We start from the raw sequence: 20,374 nt of genomic DNA, 5'->3' as shown, positions 1-20,374 counted from the left end.
CCCGGTGCCCATCCCCACTGCCCGTTCCCGCTGCCCATTCCCGCTGCCCGTTCCCGCTGCCCATCCCCACTGCCCATTCCCGCTGCCCATCCCCACTGCCCATTCCCGCTGCCCATTCCCGTTGCCCATCCCCCGCTGCCCATTCCCGGTGCCCATTCCCGCTGCCCATTCCCGCTGCCCATTCCCACTGCCCATTCCCGCTGCCCATTCCCGCTGCCCATCCCCGCTGCCCATTCCCGGTATCAGTGCCCATTCCCGCTGCCCATTCCCGGTATCGGTGCCCATTCCCGGTGCCCATCCCCGGTGCCCATTCCCGGTGCCTATTCCCGGTGCCCATTCCCGGTATTAGTGCCCATTCCCGGTGCCCATCCCCAGTGCCCATTCCCAGTGCCTATTCCCGGTGCCCATTCCCAGTATCGGTGCCCATTCCCGCTGCCCATCCCCGCTGCCCATTCCCGGTATCAGTGCCCATTCCCGTTATCCGTGCCCATTCCCATTATCCGTGCCCATTCCCGGTATCAGTGCCCATTCCCGGTATCAGTGCCCGTTCCCGCTGCCCATTCCCGCTGCCCATTCCCGGTATCGGTGCCCATCCCCGCTGCCCATCCCCGCTGCCCATTCCCGGTATCAGTGCCCATTCCCGTTATCTGTGCCCATTTCCGTTATCTGTGCCCATTCCCGTTATCCGTGCCCATTCCCGGTATCAGTGCCCGTTCCCGCTGCCCATTCCCGGTGCCCATTCCCGCTGCCCATCCCTGCTGCCCATTCCCGGTGCCCATCCCTGCTGCCCATTCCCGGTGCCCATTCCCGGTGCCCATCCCTGCTGCCCATTCCCAGTGCCCATTCCCGCTGCCCATTCCCGCTGCCCATCCCCAGTGCCCATCCCCGCTGCCCGTTCCCGCTGCCCATTCCCGGTATCAGTGCCCATTCCCGCTGCCCATCCCCAGTGCCCATTCCCGCTGCCCATTCCCGTTGCCCATTCCCACTGCCCATTCCCGTTGCCCATTCCCGCTGCCCATTCCCGCTGCCCATTCCCACTGCCCATTCCCGGTGCCCATTCCCGCTGCCCATCCCCGCTGCCCATTCCCGGTATCAGTGCCCATTCCCGCTGCCCATTCCCACTGCCCATTCCCGCTGCCCATCCCCAGTGCCCATCCCTGCTGCCCATTCCCACTGCCCATTCCCGTTGCCCATTCCCACTGCCCATTCCCGCTGCCCATTCCCGGTGCCCGTTCCCGGTGCCCACCTGTGGGCGCTGCCGCGGTGCCGGGCCGGGGCGGGCGGCTGCTGCTGGAGGTTGAAGAGCAGCGAGGGCAGGATCTTGTCCATGTGCTGCGGCTCCCAGATGTTGGCCTGCAGCTCGTCGCTCGCCGTCTTCCGCACCACGCCCTGCAGCCCCCGGATCCCCGCCCGGCGGATCCTGCGGGAATGCCAACCCGGGAATGCCAACCCGGCAATGCCCAACCCGGGAACGGCGCCCTGGCAATGCCCAACCCAGGAATGGCGCCCCGGGAATGGCGCCGTGGGAAGCGGAGGCGCGGCGGGATTGCCCTCGGCTCGGGGGAGGCTGCGGCTTGCTGCTCTGGGAGGGTTTTTCCTGCTGTTCCTGCTGATCCCACTGATCCCGTTATTCTCACGGATCCCGCTAATCCCGCTAATCCCGTTATTCTCACGGATCCCGCTGATCCTGCTGATCCCGCTATTCCCACTGATCCCGCTGATCCCGATATTCTCACGGATCCCGCTGATCCCTCTAATCCCGTTATTCTCACGGATCCCGCTAATCCCACTATTCCCACTGATCCCGCTAATCCCGCTATTCTCACGGATCCAGCTAATCCCGCTATTCCCACTGATCCCGCTGATCCCGCTAATCCCACTATTCCCACTGATCCCGCTAATCCCGATATTCTCACGGATCCCGCTAATCCCGCTGATCCCACTATTCCCACTGATCCCTCTATTCCCACTGATCCTGCTAATCCCGATAATCCCGCTAATCCCACTGATCCCTCTATTCCCACTGATCCTGCTAATCCCACTGATCCCACTATTCCCAGTGATCCCTCTATTCCCACTGATGCCGCTAATCCCGATATTCTCACAGATCCCGCTAATCCCGCTGATCCAGCTATTCCCACTGATCCGTCTATTCCCACTGATCCTGCTAATCCCAATGATCCCACTAATCCCGCTGACGAGACTGATCCCACTAATCCCCCTCATCCCGCTAATCCCGCGGACTCCTCTATTCACACTGATCCCGCTGATTGCACCAATCCCGCTAATCCCACTGATCCCGCTAATCCCACTGATCCCAGTGATCCCACTGATCCTCTAATCCCACTAATCCCACTGATCCCCCTACTCCCACTGATCCCACTGATCCCCCTACTCCCACTGATCCTGCTGATCCCCCTACTCCCACTATTCCCGCTGATCCCCCTATTCCCACTGATCCCGCTAATCCCGCTGGCCACACTAATCCCGCTAATCCCGCTAATCCCACAGATCCAGCTAATCCCGCTATTCTCACTGGTCCCGCTAATCCCCCTAATCCCACTAATCCTGCTGACTCCGCTATTCTCGCTGATCCCACTGATTGCGCTGTTCCGCTAATCCCACTGATCCCGCTGACCCCACTATTCTCACTGATCCCACTGATCACGCTGTTAATCCCACGAATCCTGTTAATCCCACGAATCCCGTTCATCCCACTAATCATATTAATCCCACTAATCACGCTGCTCTGGTTAAACCCGCTAATCCCGCTAATCCCAACAATCCTGGTAAGCACCTTAATCCCATTAATCCTGCTCCTCCCGCTAATTCCGCTAATCCCGCAAATCCCGCCGTTCCCACTAATCCCGCTCATACTGCTAATCCCACTAATCCCGCTAATCCCATTAATCCCACTAATCCCGCTGCTCCGGCTAATCCCACTAATCCTGCAAATCGCGCTAATCTTGATAATTCCACTAATCCCGCATATCCCGATAATCTCGATAATCCCACTAATCCCGCTCCTCCTGCTCATCCCGCCAATCCCACTAATCCCAATAATCCCGCTAAACCCGCTAATCACACGAATGCCGCTAATCCCACCAATCCCGATACCCCCGCCAATCCCACTAATCCTGATAATCCCACTAATCCCGCTAATCCCGCTCCTCCCGCTAGTCTCGATAATCCCGCTAGGCCCACTAATCCCTCAAATCCCGCTAAACCCGCTAATCACACGAATCCAGCTAATCCCTATAATCCCGATAATCCCACGAATCCCGCTCCTCCTGCTAATCCCGCCAATCCCACTAATCCCGATAATCCCACGAATCCTGCTAATCCCGATAATCCTGCTAATCCCGCATATCATGATAATCCCGATAATCCCACGAATCCCGCTCCTCCTGCTAATCCCGCCAATCCCACTAATCCCGATAATCCCGATAATCCCTCTAATCCTGCTAATCCCGCTCCTCCCGCTAATCCCGCTAAACCCACTAATCCTGCTAATCCCGCTCCTCCCGCTAATCCCGGCAAACCCGATAATCCCGCTAAACCCACTAATTCCACTACTCCCGCCAATCCCACTAATCCCGATAATCCTGCTAATCCCGCTAAACCCACTAATCCCGCTAATCCCGGCAATCCCGATAATCCCGCCAATCCCGATAATCCCGCTAAACCCACTAATTCTGCTAATCCCGCCAATCCCGCTAATCCCACCCCTCCCTCGAATCCCACTCCTCCCACTCCTCCTGCTTTCCCCAGTCTTTCCCAGTTTTTCCCAGTTTTCCCATCTCCCTCCTGCAATTCCCATTTTTCCAACCCCATTCCCGCTTTTCCAGCCCCCATTCCCAGCTCCCTCCACCATTCCCTCTTTTCCAAGCCCACATCCCAACACCGAATCCTCCCTCAGCCTCCAGCATTCCCAAATCCCCGTGCCGGGAGCCGGGAGCCGGGAGTGTTGCAGCCCAGCCGGCCGTTCCCAGCGGGATTTTTCCCGGATTTTTTTCCCGGGAATGCCGACCTGGCGCGCACGTCGGGGTCGCCGTGGCTGGAGTGGCACATCTCGCTGAAGCGCGACACGAAGAAGTCGTAGCTGCGGTGGTACGAGGGCGTGTCCTCCTCGATGTTGGCGAACTTCACAAACTGCCCCAGAAAACCGGGAATCGCCACGGGCACGGCGGGAAAAGGAAACCCCGGGAAGAACCGACTCCCGGGAAAAAGGAACAATCCCCGGGAAAAAGAAACAATCCCCGGGAAAAACGAACAATCCCCGGGAAAATCAAACGCGGGGAAAATCAAACCCTGGGAAAAACAACTCCCGGGAAAAACAAACAATCCCCGGGAAAAACAAACCCTGGGAAAATCAACCCCCGGGAAAAACAACTCCCGGGAAAAACAAACAATCCCCAGGAAAAACAAACCCTGGGAAAATCAACCCCCGGGAAAATCAAACAATCCCCGGGAAAAAGGAACAATCCCCGGGAAAATCAATCCTTGGGAAAAACAACCCCCGGGAAAAACAACCGCCAGGAAAAAGAAATAATCCCTGGGAAAAACAAACCCCGGGAAAAACAACCCCCGGGAAAAAGGAACAATCCCTGGGAAAAACCAACTCCCGGGAAAATCAAACAATCCCTGGGAAAAACAAACCCTGGGAAAATCAAACAACCCCCGGGAAAATCGCCCCAAAGATCGCCCGGAATTCCGGTTTTTTCCCACCCTTTTCCCCCCTCTTTTCCCACTTCTTTTCCCGCCCTTTTCCCCCCTCTTTTTCCGCCCTTTCCTCCCTCTTTTCCCGCCCTTTCCGCTGTGGACGAAGCCTCTTTTCCCACCTTTCCCCACCCTTTCCCTGCCCTTTCCCCACCCTTTCCCCCCTCTTTTCCCGCCCTTTTCCACTCTTTTCCCGCTCTTTTCTCCCCCTTTTCCCCACCCTTTTCCCACCCTTTCCTCCATGGACGAAGCCGCTTTTCCCACCTTTCCCCGCCCTTTCCCGCCCTTTCCCCACCCTTCTCCCCTCTTTTCCCACCCTTTTCCCCCCTCTTTTCCCACCTTTTTCCTCCCTCTTTTCCCACCTTTTCTCACCCTTTTCCCCACCCTTTTCCCACCCCTTTCCCCACCCTCCCCTCCCCTCTTTTACCACTCTTTTCCCTCCTCTTTTCCCCACCCTTTTCCCCCCCTTTTCCCACCCCTTTCCCCACCCTTTTCCCACCCTTTTCCCCCCCTTTTTCCCCACCCTTTTCCCCCCCTCTTTTCCCCCCCTTTCCCCACCCTTTTCCCACCCTTTTCCCCCCCTTTTTCCCCACCCTTTTCCCCCCCTCTTTTCCCACCCTTTTCCCCCTCTTTCCCCACCCTTTTCCCACCCTTTTCCCACCCTTTCCCCCTCTTTTCCCACCCTTTTCCCTCCTCGTTTCCCACCTTTTCCCCACACTTTTCCCACCCTTTCCCCACCCTCCCCTCCCCTCTTTTCCCACCCTTTCCTCCATGGACGAAGCCGCTTTTCCCACCTTTCCCCACACTTTTCCTCCTCTTTCCGCCCTTTCCCCCCCCTCTTTTCTCCCTCTCTTTTCCCACCCTTTTCCCACCCTTCCCCTCTCTTTTCCCGCCCTTTTCTCCATAGACGAAGCCGCTTTTCCCACCCTTTTCCCCCTCTTTCCCCACCTTTTCCCGCCCTTTCCCCACCCTTTCCCCCCTCTTTTCCCACCTTTTCCCCCCTCTTTTCCCACCCTTTCCCCCCCTCTTTTCCCACCCTTTCCCCCCCTCTTTCCCCACCCTTTTCCCCCCTTTTCCCACCCTTTTCCCCCTCTTTCTCACCCTTTTCCCCCTCTTTCTCACCCTTTTCCCCACCCTTTTCCCGCCTTCTCCTCCCTTTTCTCACCCTTTTTCCCGCCCTTTTCCCCCCTCTTTTCCCACCCTTTTCCCCCCTCTTCTGCCACCTTTTTCCCCCCTCTTTTCCCACCCTTTTCTCCCCCTTTCCCCCCCTCTTTTCCCACCCTTTTCCCACCCTTTTCCCGCCCTTTCCCCACCCTTTCCCCACCTTTTCCCGCCCTTTCCCCACCCTTTTCCCCCCCTCTTTTCCCTCCTCTTTCCCCACCTTTTCCCCGCCCTTTCCCCACCCTTTCCCCCCCCTCTTTTCCCACCCTTTTCCCCCCTCTTTCCCCACCCTTTTCCCCCCTCTTTTCCCACCCTTTTCCCCCTCTTTCCCGCCCTTTTCCCCACCCTTTTCCCCCCTCTTCTGCCACCTTTTTCCCCCCTCTTTTCTCACCTTTTTCCTCCCTCTTTTCCCACCCTTTTCCCACCCTTTCCCTCTTTTCCCACCCTTTTCCCTCCTCTTTCCCCACCCTTTTCCCCACCCTTTTCCCCCCCTCTTTCCCCACCTTTTCCCCCCTCTTTTCCCACCCTTTTCTCACCTTTTCCCCCCTCTTTTCCCACCCTTTTCCCTCCTCTTTCCCCACCTTTTCCCCACCCTTTTCCCACCCTTTTCCCTCCTCTTTCCCCACCTTTTCCCCACCCTTTTCCCACCCTTTTCCCACCTTTTCCCCCCTCTTTTCCCACCCCTTTCCCCCCTCTTTTCCCACCCTTTCCCCCCCCTCTTTTCCCACCCTTTTCCCCCTCTTTCCCCACCCTTTCCCCCCCCTTTCCCCACCCTTTCCCCACCCTTTTCCCCCCTCTTTCCCCACCCTTTTCCCCCCTCTTTTCCCCACCCTTTTCCCCCTCCCTTCCCCCCCCCCCATTTCCCCTCCCCACTTTTCCCACCCTTTCCCTCCACGGACGAAGCCGCTTTTCCCAGCCGGGAGAGATCCCTGGCGGGAGAATTCCGGTGGCCACCACTCACGGAGTTGGTGCCCAGGATCTGCAGGTTGGGCTTCTCCGACTCCAGGAGCTTGGCCACCATCTTGAGGAAGCTCTCCACGAACAGGTTGATGCTCTGGCAGTGGCACGCCATGAGCAGCTGGTCCAGCGCCTCCATGGCGATGCAGACGTACCTGGAACGCCGGGAACGCCGGGAATTCCGGCCGCGGGCCCGGGAATCCGGCCCCGAGCAGCCCGGCCCCCAAAGGCAGAGGGGATTTGGGGGTTTGGGGAAATGAAGGGATACCGGGGAAAGGGAGGGAAGGGATTTAGGGGAGGGTCTGGGATTTAGGGAAGGGGAGGGAATTTGGGTGTCCGGGGATTTGGGAATTTGGAAGGGAATGGATTTAGGGGAGGGTTTGGGATTTAGGGAAGGCGTGGGAATGTGGGTGTCCGGGGATTTGGGAATTTGGAAGGGAATGGATTTAGGGGAGGGTTTGGGATTTAGGGAAGGGGCGGGAATGTGGGTGTCCGGGGATTTGGGAATGTGGGAGAGGAAGGGAATGGATTTAGGGGAGGGTTTGGGATTTAGGGAAGGCGTGGGAATGTGGATGTCCAGGGATTTGGGAATTTGGGAGAGGAAGGGAATGGATTTAGGGGAGGGAAGGGATTTAGGGAAGGGGAGGGAATTTGGGTGTCCGGGGATTTGGGAATTTGGGAGAGGAAGGGAATGGATTTAGGGGAGGGTTTGGGATTTAGGGAAGGGGCGGGAATGTGGGTGTCCAGGGATTTGGGAATTTGGGAGAGGAAGGGAATGGATTTAGGGGAGGGTTTGGGATTTAGGGAAGGGAATCTGGGAATGTGGGAATTTGGGAAAGGAATGGAATGGATTTAGGGAAGGGATTTAGGGAAGGGAATGGATCAGGGAAGAGAATCTGGGAATTTGGGAATCTGGGAATTTGGGAGTTTGGGAGAGGAAGGGAATGGAGTTAGGGGAGGGGTTTAGGGAAGGGAATGATTTGGGGAAGGGAATCTGGGAATTTGGGAATCTGGGAATTTGGGAAAAGAAGGGAACGGATTTAGGGAAGGGAATGGGTTAGGGAAGGGAATCCAGGAATTTGGGAATCTGGGAATCTGGGAGAGGAAGGGAATGGATTTAGGGAAGGGAATCTGGGAATCTGGGAAGGGATTTAGGGAAAGGAATGGATTTGGGAAGGGAATCCGGGAATTTGGGTATCTGGGAATTTGGGAGAGGAAGGGAATGGAGTTAGGGGAGGGGTTTAGGGAAGGGAATGATTTGGGAAGGGAATCCGGGAATTTGGGAATTTGGGAAAGGAATGGAATGGATTTAGGGAAGGGAATGGATTAGGGAAGGGAATTTGGGAATCTGGGAAGGGATTTAGGGAAGGGAAGGGATTTGGGAAGGGAATCCGGGAATTTGGGAATCTGGGAAGGGATTTAGGGAAGGGATTTGGGAAGGGAATCCGGGAATTTGGGAATCTGGGAAGGGATTTGGGGAAGGGAATTTGGGAGAGGAAGGGAACGGATTTAGGGAAAGGAAGGGATTTGGGGAAGGGAATCCAGGAATTTGGGAATTTGGGAGAGGAAGGCAATGGATTTAGGGAAGGGAATGGATTTGGGAAGGGAATCCGGGAATTTGGGAATCTGGGAATTTGGGAGAGGAAGAGAATGGATTTAGGGAAGGGTTTGGATTTGGGAAGGGAAGGAATTCACGGACCGGATCTTGGGAATGGATTTCAGGAAGGGTTTGGATTTTGGGAATCTGGGATTTGGGAAGGGTCTGGAGCCCCAGGAATGGCTCCTCATTCCGGGATTTCAGGGCTTGGAAGGGGGGGAAGGGAAGGGATCGGATTTCGGGAAGGGATTGGATTCAGGGAATGGATTTCAGGAATGGATTTTGGGAAGGTTTTGGATTCAGGGAATGGATTTCAGGAATGGATTTCGGGAAGGGATTCCGGGAAGGTTTTGGATTCAGGAATGGATTTCGGGGATTTTGGGAAGGTTTTGGATTCAGGGAATGGATTTCAGGAATGGATTCTGGGAAGGTTTTGGATTCAGGAATGGATTTCAGGAATGGATTCCAGGGATTCTGGGAAGGTTTTGAATTCAGGAATGGATTTCGGGGATTTGGGGAAGGTTTTGGATTCAGGGAATGGATTTTGGGAATGGATTTCAGGAATGGATTTCGGAAAGGGAATGGATTCAGGGAACGGATTTCAGGAAGGGTTTGGATTTCAGGAAGGGATTTCAGGAATGGATTTCGGAACGGGAATGGATTCAGGAATGGATTTTGGGAAGGTTTTGGATTCAGGAATGGATTTCAGGAAGGGATTGGATTCAGGGAATGGATTCAGGAATGGATTCCAGGAATGGATTTCAGGAAGGGAATGGATTCAGGGAATGGATTTCGGGAAGGTTTTGGATTCAGGAATGGATTTCGGGGATTTTGGGAAGGTTTTGGATTCAGGGAATGGATTTCAGGAATGGATTTTGGGAAGGGATTGGATTCAGGAATGAATTTCGGGAATGGATTTTGGGAGGGTTTTGGATTCAGGGAATGGATTCCGGGAATGGATTTCAGGAAGGGATTGGATTCAGGGAATGGATTTCGGGAAGGGAATGGATTCAGGGAATGCATTCCAGGAAGGTTTTGGATTCAGGAATGGATTTCAGGGATTTTGGGAAGGTTTTGGATTCAGGGAATGGATTTCAGGAATGGATTCCGGGAAGGGATTGGATTCAGGAATGGATTTCAGGAACGGATTCGGGGAAGGTTTTGGATTCAGGAATGGATTCCGGGAATGGATTCCGGGAAGGGAATGGATTCAGGGAATGGATTTCGGGAAGGGAATGGATTCAGTGAATGCATTCCAGGAAGGTTTTGGATTCAGGAATGGATTTCGGGGATTTGGGGAAGGTTTTGGATTCAGGGAATGGATTTCAGGAATGGATTCCGGGAAGGTTTTGGATTTCAGGAATGGAATTCAGGAATGGATTCCAGGGATTCTGGGAAGGTTTTGGATTCAGGAATGGATTTCGGGGATTTGGGGAAGGTTTTGGATTCAGGGAATGGATTTTGGGAATGGATTTCAGGAATGGATTTCGGAAAGGGAATGGGTTCAGGGAACGGATTTCAGGAAGGGTTTGGATTTCAGGAAGGGATTTCAGGAATGGATTTCGGAACGGGAATGGATTCAGGAATGGATTTTGGGAAGGTTTTGGATTCAGGAATGGATTTCAGGAAGGGATTGGATTCAGGGAATGGATTCAGGAATGGATTCCGGGAATGGATTTCAGGAAGGGAATGGATTCAGGGAATGGATTTCGGGAAGGTTTTGGATTCAGGAATGGATTTCGGGGATTTTGGGAAGGTTTTGGATTCAGGGAATGGATTTCAGGAATGGATTCCGGGAAGGGATTGGATTCAGGAATGGATTTTGGGAAGGGATTGGATTCAGGAATGAATTTCGGGAATGGATTTTGGGAGGGTTTTGGATTCAGGAATGGATTCCGGGAATGGATTTCAGGAAGGGAATGGATTCAGGGAATGGATTTCGGGAAGGGAATGGATTCAGGGAATGCATTCCAGGAAGGTTTTGGATTCAGGATTGGATTTTGGGGATTTTGGGAAGGTTTTGGATTCAGGGAATGGATTTCAGGAATGGATTCCGGGAAGGGATTGGATTCAGGAATGAATTTCGGGAATGGATTTTGGGAGGGTTTTGGATTCAGGGAATGGATTCCGGGAATGGATTTCAGGAAGGGAATGGATTCAGGGAATGGATTTCAGGAATGGATTCGGGGAATGGATTTCAGGAATGGATTCGGGGAAGGTTTGGGATTCAGGAATGGATTCCGGGAATGGATTTCAGGAATGGATTCAGGGAATGGATTTCAGGAATGGATTTCGGGAAGGGAATGGATTCAGGGAATGCATTCCAGGAAGGTTTTGGATTCAGGAATGGATTCAGGGAATGGATTTCAGGAAGGCTTTGGATTCAGGAATGGATTTTGGGAAGGTTTTGGATTCAGGAATGGATTTCAGGAATGGATTTCGGGAAGGGAATGGATTCAGGGAATGGATTCCAGGAAGGTTTGGAGCCCCAGGAATGCCGAGGGCGCCAGGAATGCTCATCCCGGCCAACCGGAGCCTCCGGGGCTCTTCCGGGGCACTTCCCTGCGGGATCCTTCCCAACCGAGCCCATGGACAGGGAATTCCAAGGCTCCGACAGCTCCTGGCAGGGATTTGATTTATTCCAGCTGGAAACGCCCGAAATTCCCAAAAAACCCCCAAACCTGGGATTGCACGGAGTGTCCCGGCTCTGGTTCCTCCTGCGGGATCCACTGAGTCCCGGAATTCCAAAGGGATGAAATCCCAGCCCATTCCATGGGACACCTTCCCCTATCCCAGGCTGCTCCAAGCCCTTCCCAACCCTTCCCTGGATCCAGGGGCAGCCAAATCCCGGGAATAAAACAGCTCCTCCCTCCCTCTGGAATCTCAATCCCACAGCAGCTCCCAGATTGCCGAAGCCGGAGCGGCCAATCCCAAATTTTGGGATCTCCGGCCCAATTCCTCCTTTTCCAGCTCCATTTCCACAGCCGGAATCTCCCTGGGCCGGCCTTTTCCAGGGAAAAGTCCCTGCAATTCCAGGTCCTGGCGGATAAAGCGTGGGAAGATCGATCCCTTCTCCAGAGGCCCCAAAACTTGGGAATTCCAGCTCTGGGAATTGAGGAATTTCTCTGGGATCGCAGCCCCAGCCAATTCCAGAGGCTGGGACAACAAAATTCCCGGATATTGCTGGATCCGGAGGCTCCAGGTGGGATAAGAGCAGGGAAAAAGCTCTGGAGCTGCTTCCAGCTCCTGGAAAAAGGCTGGGAACAACATTCCGAGCCCGACATTCCTGGATTCCCAGGTTCTTGGGGATAACCGGATTGTCCAGGATCTTTGGGATAACCGGGATGGAAAAGGGAAGGAGAAACAACTCCCGACATTCCCAAAATCCAGGTCAGCCCCATCCCGGCATTCCCAACTCCGGGATGCTGCTCCCGCTTCCCAAAGCGGCTCCGGCCTCATTCCGGGAGCTGACCTGGGAAAATCGGCCGCGTCTCCGACCCAATTCCGTCGGGAATTGATTCCCGGATCCGGGGGCTTGTCAGGAAAGCTCCGGAAGCTTTTTTGTCCCTGGGATCCAAGGAATGTCAGGCAGAGCTTGGATCTTCCCGTCATTCCCGGTGACAGGGATGAGCCTTTGAGGCTTTTCCAGCTCTTTTCCCGCTTTTTTGGCAGCTTCCCGTGGGATTTTCCTTCGTTCCGGAGCCGGGATCGATCCGGAGGCTGCTCCAAAGGGATGGAGCCTCCGGAGCTCTCCCGGAGTTTTTAGGGAGGGCGGGAAGGGATTTTCTGGGAAAGTTTGGCCGGAAGGGATGGAAAACCAAGGGAAGGGGCTCCAATCCCTATCCCGGGGAATCCCGGGGAATCCCGACCCCTCATCCCTGCTCCTGTTATCCCATGGGAATGGCGATCCCAAAAAAGCTGCTTCCCAAACATTCCCGGCCTCCATCCGGCTCTGGGAAAGCTGGGAAGTGCTGGAGATCCCATCCCCGGAATTCCTGTCCCTGGAATTGTTCCCAAAACCTCTGGAATGGATTGGGGGGGGTGGGTAGGGGGGGCCCTCGGAAGCACCGGGATGAAAGTTGGGATTGAGGATCTCCGAGGCCTTTTCCAGGTTCAGCCATTCCAAGAGCGGAAGCGGCGCCGCCGTGGCCGCCCACGGAATCCCAGAGAGCCTCGGGAGCTGCCAGGGATCCAAGGAAATCCCGGGAAGAGCCACTGAGGGCTTGAAAGGCCGGGAAGGTGCCGAAGGCTCCGGATGCTGATCCAGAGGGAACAAATCCATCCCTATGGATACCCTGGGGGGAGGGGCTGGGCTGGAATTGCCAGGGAATGCCCGGATCCCTGGCAGTGCCCAAGGAAAGGCTGGAGCAGCCTGGGATCATCGGGGGAGGTGCCGGCCTTGGAATGGGATGGGATTGAAGCTGCGTGGATCCCAGCCAAAGCATTCCGGGATTCTGGGATCCAGGAGGCTCCGAATCCATGGCCAGGGGTTTTTCTGGAAGTCGGGCATGGGAAAGGGAAGGGAGAGCCTTCCTGGAGTGCCGAGATTGCCAGGGAAGGGCCTGGAGGCCGGAATTCCTTCCCGCAGAGGAGTCGGGATGGGGCTGGATCCAATGGCAGGCTGGGAGAGGCGGGAATGGAGGGATTTCCCTGGGAAAGGGCAGCTCGGGCTGGGATGTTGGGAAGGAATTCCCGGCTGCGCTGGAATTCCCAGGGAATGCCCGGATCCCTGGCGGTGCCCAAGGAAAGGCTGGAGCAGCCTGGGATCATCGGGGGGTTGGAATGGGATGGGATTGGGATGGGACTGGGAAGGGACTGGGAAGGGACTGGGATGGGATTGGGATGGGATGGGATTGGGATGGGATGGGATGGGATTCATGGGATAATGGGATGGGATCTGTGGGATGGGGATGGGATGGGGTGGGATGGGGATGGGATGGGGTGGGATGGGGATGGGATTGGATGGGATGGGATTGGGGTGGGATTGGGGTGGGATTGGGACTGGGGTGGGACTGGGACAGGATTGGGATGGGATCGAGATGGGATTGGGACGGGAGGCCTTTTCCCAGGCAGCCCATGCCGGAATTCCGTGCCGCTGGAATTCCGTGCCGCCGGCATTCCCGGCGCCGCCGTTCCCGCTGACCCGTAGCGGTGCCGGCTGACGTCCCGGATCAGCCGCTCGGACAGGTAGGCTCCGATCCGATCCAGCTTTTCCGGAGCCGAGAGCGCGTAGAAGGTCAGCTTCTCCATGTTGGTCTTCACCAGCCCATCCTGGAAAACAGCACCGGGAAAGGATTCCCGGGAAAAGCTCGGAGCCAGCCCGGAGAGTGCCAGCAGCACCGGGATTGGGTTTGTTCCCAGGCCGGAGCAATGCCGGGTATTCCCATGGAATCCCGCCCAGAAATGACCCCGGTTATTCCCGGCCCATGGAATGATCCCGGTTATTTCCATCCCATGGAATGATCCCGGTTATTCCCGGCCCATGGAATGATCCCGGTTACTCCCATCCCATGGAATGATCCCGGTCATTCCCAGCTGGGAACGATCCTGGTTACTCCTGGCCCATGGAATGATCCCAGTCATTCCCATCCCATGGAATGATCCCGGTTATTCCCAGCCCATGGAATGATCCCAGTTATTCCCGGCCCATGGAATGATCCCGGTTATTCCCAGCTGGGAACGATCCCAGTCATTCCCATCCCATGGAATGATCCCCGTTATTCCCGGCCCATGGAATGATCCCGGTTATTCCCAGCCCATGGAATGATCCCAGTTATTCCCGGCCCATGGAATCCCAGCTGGGAACGATCCCAGTCATTCCCATCCCATGGAATGATCCCCGTTATTCCCAGCTGGGAACGATCCCAGTCATTCCCATCCCATGGAATGATCCCGGTTATTCCTGGCCCATGGAATGATCCCAGTCATTCCCATCCCATGGAATGATCCCAGTTATTCCCGGCCCATGGAATCCCAGCTGGGAACGATCCCAGTCATTCCCATCCCATGGAATGATCCTGGTTATTCCCAGCTGGGAACGATCCCAGTCATTCCCATCCCATGGAATGATCCCGGTTATTCCCAGCTGGGAACGATCCCAGTCATTCCCATCCCATGGAATGATCCTGGTTATTCCCAGCTGGGAATGATCCCAGTCATTCCCATCCCATGGAATGATCCCGGTTATTCCCAGCCGGGAACGATCCCAGTCATTCCCATCCCATGGAATGATCCCGGTTATTCCCAGCCAGGAACGATCCCAGTCATTCCCATCCCATGGAATCCCAGCCGGGAATGATCCCGGTGGAATCTCCAAACCCAGCTCCGTCTCCCGCTGGTTTCCCGTTCCAGCCGGGAAAAGGTTGGATTTGGGATGCTCCAGGCCCGGCGGGGAATTCCCCGTGGCTGATCCAGAGGGGAATTCCCAGATTCCCTGGAAGCACTGGGAATTTTGGGGCTGGAAAACCTGGAGATCCCAAGAGAGCCCCGCCCTCGGAAAATCCCAAATCCCAAACCTCACATCCCAAATCCTGAAAAAATATGGATGGGATCCCATCCCCCACGCACCCACCCAAATCCCAAATCCCGGGAAAAGCAGGATTGGAATGAATCCCTCATCCTCCCATCCAGACCCCAAATCCCAAACTTCAGATCCCAAATCCCAGGAAAAGCAGGATCAGATCCAATCCCTCATCCTCGCATCCACCCAAATCCCAGATCTCAAATCCCAAATTCCGGACCCCAAATCCCAAATCCCAAATTCCAAATTCCCAACCCCAAATCCCAGACCCCGAATCCCAAATTCCGAATTCCGGACCCCAAATCCCAAATCCCAAATCCCAAACCCCAAATTCCAGACCCCAAACCCCAAATTCCAGACCCCAAATCCCAAACCCCAAATTCTGGACCCCAAACCCCAAACTCCAGACCCCAAATCCCAAATCCCAAACCCCAAATTCCGGATCCCAAATCCCAAATTCCGGACCCCAAATCCCAAACCCCAAATCCCAAATTCCAGACCCCAAATTCCAGACCCCAAACCCCAAATTCCAGACCCCAAATCCCAAGCCCCAAACCCCAAATTCCAAACCCCAAATCCCAAATTCTGGACCCCAAACCCCAAACTCCAGACCCCAAATCCCAAATCCCAAACCCCAAATTCCGGATCCCAAATCCCAAATTCCGGACCCCAAATCCCAAATTCCGGACCCCAAACCCCAAATTCCAGACCCCAAACCCCAAATCCCAAACCCCAAATTCCAGACCCCAAATCCCAAATCCCAAATCCCAAATTCCGGACCCCAAATCTCAAATCCCAAACCCCAAATTCCAGACCCCAAATCCCAAACCCCAAATCCCAAATCCCAAACCCCAAATCCCAAATTCCAAACCTCAAACCCCAAATTCCGGATCCCAAATCCCAAATTCCAGACCCCAAATCCCAAATTCCAGACCCCAAATCCCAAACCCCAACCCCCAAATTCCCGCCCCCAAACCCCAAATCCCAGAAAAAGCCGGATCAGCTCCCGCTCCCCTCTTCCCTCCCCCCCCCCAAATTCCCTCCCGGAACCTTTGGGATCTCCCCAAATCCCATTCCCCCCATTCCCATGGGAAATCCGCCCTTTTCCCGCGGGAATTCCGACCTGGGAGCGCTTCCCAGATGCCGGGAGGCTCCCAGAATTCCTGGAAAACCTCTGGAATTACCTCGGGATCCTCCGGGAAGATGTTGTCCACCAGGCGCTTGTAGCGGGGCCGGAGCGCTCCGCAGCAGCCGCAAACTCCTGGAAAAGCGGGATCGGGAATGCTCGGCAGCCGCATTCCCGGCGGGAAAACGTTCCCGGCTGGCGGGAAACCATTCCCATCTGGCGGGAAACCATTCCCGGCGGGAAAACGTTCCCAGCTGGCGGGAAACCATTCCCAGCTGGCGGGAAACCATTCCCGGCGGGAAAATGTTCCCGGCTGGCGGGAAACCATTCCCAGCTGGCGGGAAACCATTCCCGGCTGGCGGGAAACCATTCCCGGCGGGAAAACGTTCCCATCTGGCGGGAAACCATTCCCGGCGGGAAAATGTTCCCATCTGGCGGGAAACCATTCCCGGCTGGCGGGAAACCATTCCCGGCGGGAAAACGTTCCCATCTGGCGGGAAACCATTCCCGGCTGGCGGGAAACCATTCCCGGCGGGAAAACGTTCCCATCTGGCGGGAAACCATTCCCGGCGGGAAAATGTTCCCAGCTGGCGGGAAACCATTCCCAGCTGGCGGGAAACCATTCCCGGCGGGAAAACGTTCCCATCTGGCGGGAAACCATTCCCGGCTGGCGGGAAACCATTCCCGGCGGGAAAACGTTCCCAGCTGGCGGGAAACCATTCCCATCTGGCGGGAAACCATTCCCAGCTGGCGGGAAAGGGCGGGAGAGGCCTCGGAGGCGGCAAATCCCGGAATTTCCCGGCGCCGATTCCATGGGAAGCGAATTCAGGAGGTCAGGGGTGGTCTCGTGCCAGGAAGAGCCGGAATTCCCACATTTGCTGGAATTCCCACTTTTTCCAGGGTTTTTTTTTTTCCCCTCAAAATTCCCCAGAATTCCTACATTTTCTGGCTTTTTTTTTTTTTTTTTTCCGGGATATTTTTTTTCCCTTTCCCCGAAATTCCCACTTTTCCCGGGATTTTTTTTTCCAGGATTTTTTTTTCCCTTTCCCCCAAATTCCCACATTTTCCAGGATTTTTTTTCTCCCTGAAATTCCCACTTTTTCCAGGGTTTTTTTCCCCAAAATTCCCCAGAATTCCTACATTTTCTGGCTTTTTTTTTTTTTCCAGGATTTTTTTTTCCAGGATTTTTTCTTCTCATTCCCTGAAATTCCCACATTTCCCAGGATTTTTTTTTCTCCCCAAAATTCCCACTTTTTCCAGGATTTTTCTTTTTTTCGTTCCCCAAAATTCCCACTTTTCCCGGGATTTTTTTTTTCCAGGATTTTTTTTTCCCTTTCCCCCAAATTCCCACATTTTCCAGGATTTTTTTTCTCCCTGAAATTCCCACTTTTTCCAGGGTTTTTTTCCCCAAAATTCCCCAGAATTCCTACATTTTCTGGCTTTTTTTTTTTTTTCCAGGATTTTTTTTTCCAGGATTTTTTCTTCTCATTCCCTGAAATTCCCACATTTTCCAGGATTTTTTTTTCTCCCCAAAATTCCCACTTTTTCCAGGATTTTTCTTTTTTTCGTTCCCCAAAATTCCCATTTTTCCCGGGATTTTTTTTCCAGGATTTTTTTTTCCCTTTCCCCCAAATTCCCACATTTTCCAGGATTTTTTTCTCCCTGAAATTCCCACTTTTTCCAGGGTTTTTTTTCCCCATTCTCCAAAATTCCCACATTTTCTGGCTTTTTTTTTTTTTCAGGATTTTTTTTCCCATTCCGCGAAATTCCCACATTTTCCGGGGTATTTTTTTCCCATTTCCCCGAAATTCCCACATTTTCTGGGATTTTGTTTTCCGGGATATTTTTTTCCCTTTCCCCGAAATTCCCACTTTTCCTGGGATTTTTTTTTCCATTCCCCGAAATTCCCACATTTTCTGGGATTTTATTTTCCAGGAGTTTTTTTCCCATTCCCTGAAATTCCCACTTTCCCCGGGATTTTTTTTTCCAGGATTTTTTTTTCCCTTTCCCCCAAATTTCCACATTTTCCAGGATTTTTTTTCTCCCTGAAATTCCCACTTTTTCCAGGGTTTTTTTTTTCCCCAAAATTCCCCAGAATTCCCACATTTTCTGGCTTTTTTTTTTTTTTCCAGGATTTTTTTTCTTATTCCGCGAAATTCCCACATTTTCCGGGATATTTTTTTTCTCATTCCCTGAAATTCCCACATTTCCCAGGATTTTTTTTTCTCCCCAAAATTCCCACTTTTTCCAGGATTTTTCTTTTTTTCGTTCCCCAAAATTCCCACTTTTCCCGGGATTTTTTTTTCCAGGATTTTTTTTCCCTTTCCCCCAAATTCCCACTTTTCCCGGGAATTTTTTTCTCCCTGAAATTCCCACTTTTTTCAGGATTTTTTTCCCCATTCTCCAAAATTCCCACATTTCCTGGGATTTTTTTTTCCAGGATTTTTTTTTTCTCTTTCCCCCAAATTCCCACATTTTCCAGGATTTTTTTTCTCCCTGAAATTCCCACTTTTCCCGGGATTTTTTTTTCCAGATTTTTTTTCTCCCTTTCCCCAAAATTCCCACATTTCCCGGGATATTTTTCTTTCTCCCCAAAATTCCCACATTTCCCCAAAACTCCGGGATCCTCTCCCAAAATCCCTCCCCCCCTGGAAAACCGGGAATTATCCCCGCTGGGGTCTCAGCACATTCCCGAAAATCAACTCCCCCCGGGAATAAACCGGGAATAAACCGGGAATAAAGCCGGGAATAAAGCGGGAATAAAGCCGGGAATAAAGCCGGGAATAAACCGGGAATAAAGCGGGAATAAAGCGGGAATAAAGCCGGGAATAAAGCCGGGAATAAAGCGGGAATAAAGCGGGAATAAACCGGGAATAAAGCCGGGAATAAAGCCGGGAATAAAGCGGGAATAAAGCCGGGAATAAACCGGGAATAAACCGGGAATAAACCGGGAATAAAGCCGGGAATAAAGCGGGAATAAAACCGGGAATAAAGCCGGGAATAAAGCCGGGAATAAACCGGGAATAAAGCGGGAATAAAGCCGGGAATAAAGCGGGAATAAAGCTGGGAATAAACCGGGAATAAAGCCGGGAATAAAGCCGGGAATAAACCGGGAATAAAGCGGGAATAAAGCCGGGAATAAAGCCGGGAATAAAGCGGGAATAAACCGGGAATAAAGCCGGGAATAAACCGGGAATAAAGCGGGAATAAAGCGGGAATAAACCGGGAATAAACCGGGAATAAAGCTGGGAATAAAGCCGGGAATAAAGCCGGGAATAAAGCGGGAATAAACCTGGGAATAAACCGGGAATAAACCGGGAATAAAGCCGGGAATAAAGCGGGAATAAAGCCGGGAATAAACCGGGAATAAAGCCGGGAATAAAGCCGGGAATAAAGCGGGAATAAAGCGGGAATAAAGCCGGGAATAAACCGGGAATAAAGCGGGAATAAAGCCGGGAATAAAGCGGGAATAAAGCGGGAATAAAGCGGGAATAAAGCTGGGAATAAAGCCGGGAATAAAGCTGGGAATAAAGCCGGGAATAAAGCCGGGAATAAACTGGGAATAAACCGGGAATAAAGCCGGGAATAAAGCCGGGAATAAACCGGGAATAAAGCGGGAATAAAGCGGGAATAAAGCCGGGAATAAACCGGGAATAAACCGGGAATGTGGCTCATCCCAAGGCTCATCCCAGGCAAATCCAGGGAATTCTCCCGGCCACGATTCCCGGATGGTTCCGGGCTCAGCTCCCTTCCCAAGGAAAACTTCCCGCCCCGGGAGCTCGGAATTCCTTAAAAACCCGGGACGGATCCCGAAAACCCTGAAACCAGCGATGGATCCTGAAAAAAATGGGAGAGAGCCTGAAAAAACCGGGATGGAGCCTGAAAAAACTGGGATAGAGCCTGAAAAACTGGGATAGAGCCCAAAAAACTGGGATGGAGCCTGAAAAACCGGGATAGAGCCTGAAAAAACTGGGATGGAGCCCGAAAAACTGGGATAGAGCCTGAAAAACCGGGATGGAGCCTGAAAAAAATGGGAGAGAGCCTGAAAAACCGGGATAGAGCCTGAAAAAACTGGGATAGAGCCCGAAAAACCGGGATAGAGCCTGAAAAACTGGGATGGAGCCTGAAAAAACCGGGATAGAGCCTGAAAAACCGGGATAGAGCCCGAAAAACTGGGATGGAGCCTGAAAAAACCGGGATAGAGCCTGAAAAACCGGGATAGAGCCTGAAAAAACTGGGATAGAGCCCGAAAAAACTGGGATGGAGCCCGAAAAACCGGGATGGAGCCTGAAAA

The 20,374-nt window shown here is 53.5% G+C and overlaps 1 protein-coding gene across 1 annotated transcript in view; it reads right to left on the bottom strand.

The window, feature by feature from the left end:
- EFR3B (EFR3 homolog B) overlaps positions 1 to 13,699 on the bottom strand; it is a gene marked incomplete at its 3' end in the record, with an annotated part of 52,206 nt that extends 38,507 nt beyond the window's left edge. Inside the window, exons 1-4 of the mRNA XM_082277059.1 lie at positions 13,578 to 13,699; positions 6,842 to 6,992; positions 4,031 to 4,152; positions 1,247 to 1,420 (exon numbers count right to left, since the gene is read on the bottom strand). Of these exons, the coding sequence (XP_082133185.1) occupies positions 1,247 to 1,420; positions 4,031 to 4,152; positions 6,842 to 6,992; positions 13,578 to 13,684 (554 nt within the window). The 5' untranslated portion in view covers positions 13,685 to 13,699. The remainder of the gene's footprint in view (positions 1 to 1,246; positions 1,421 to 4,030; positions 4,153 to 6,841; positions 6,993 to 13,577) is intronic.
- Positions 13,700 to 20,374: the final 6,675 nt, after the last annotated feature.

This window comes from Coloeus monedula (genome assembly GCF_965178545.1).
Source record: "Coloeus monedula genome assembly, chromosome: 2".
Taxonomy (NCBI): Eukaryota; Metazoa; Chordata; class Aves; order Passeriformes; family Corvidae; genus Coloeus; species Coloeus monedula.
This window is presented reverse-complemented; position numbering and strand designations above follow the sequence as displayed.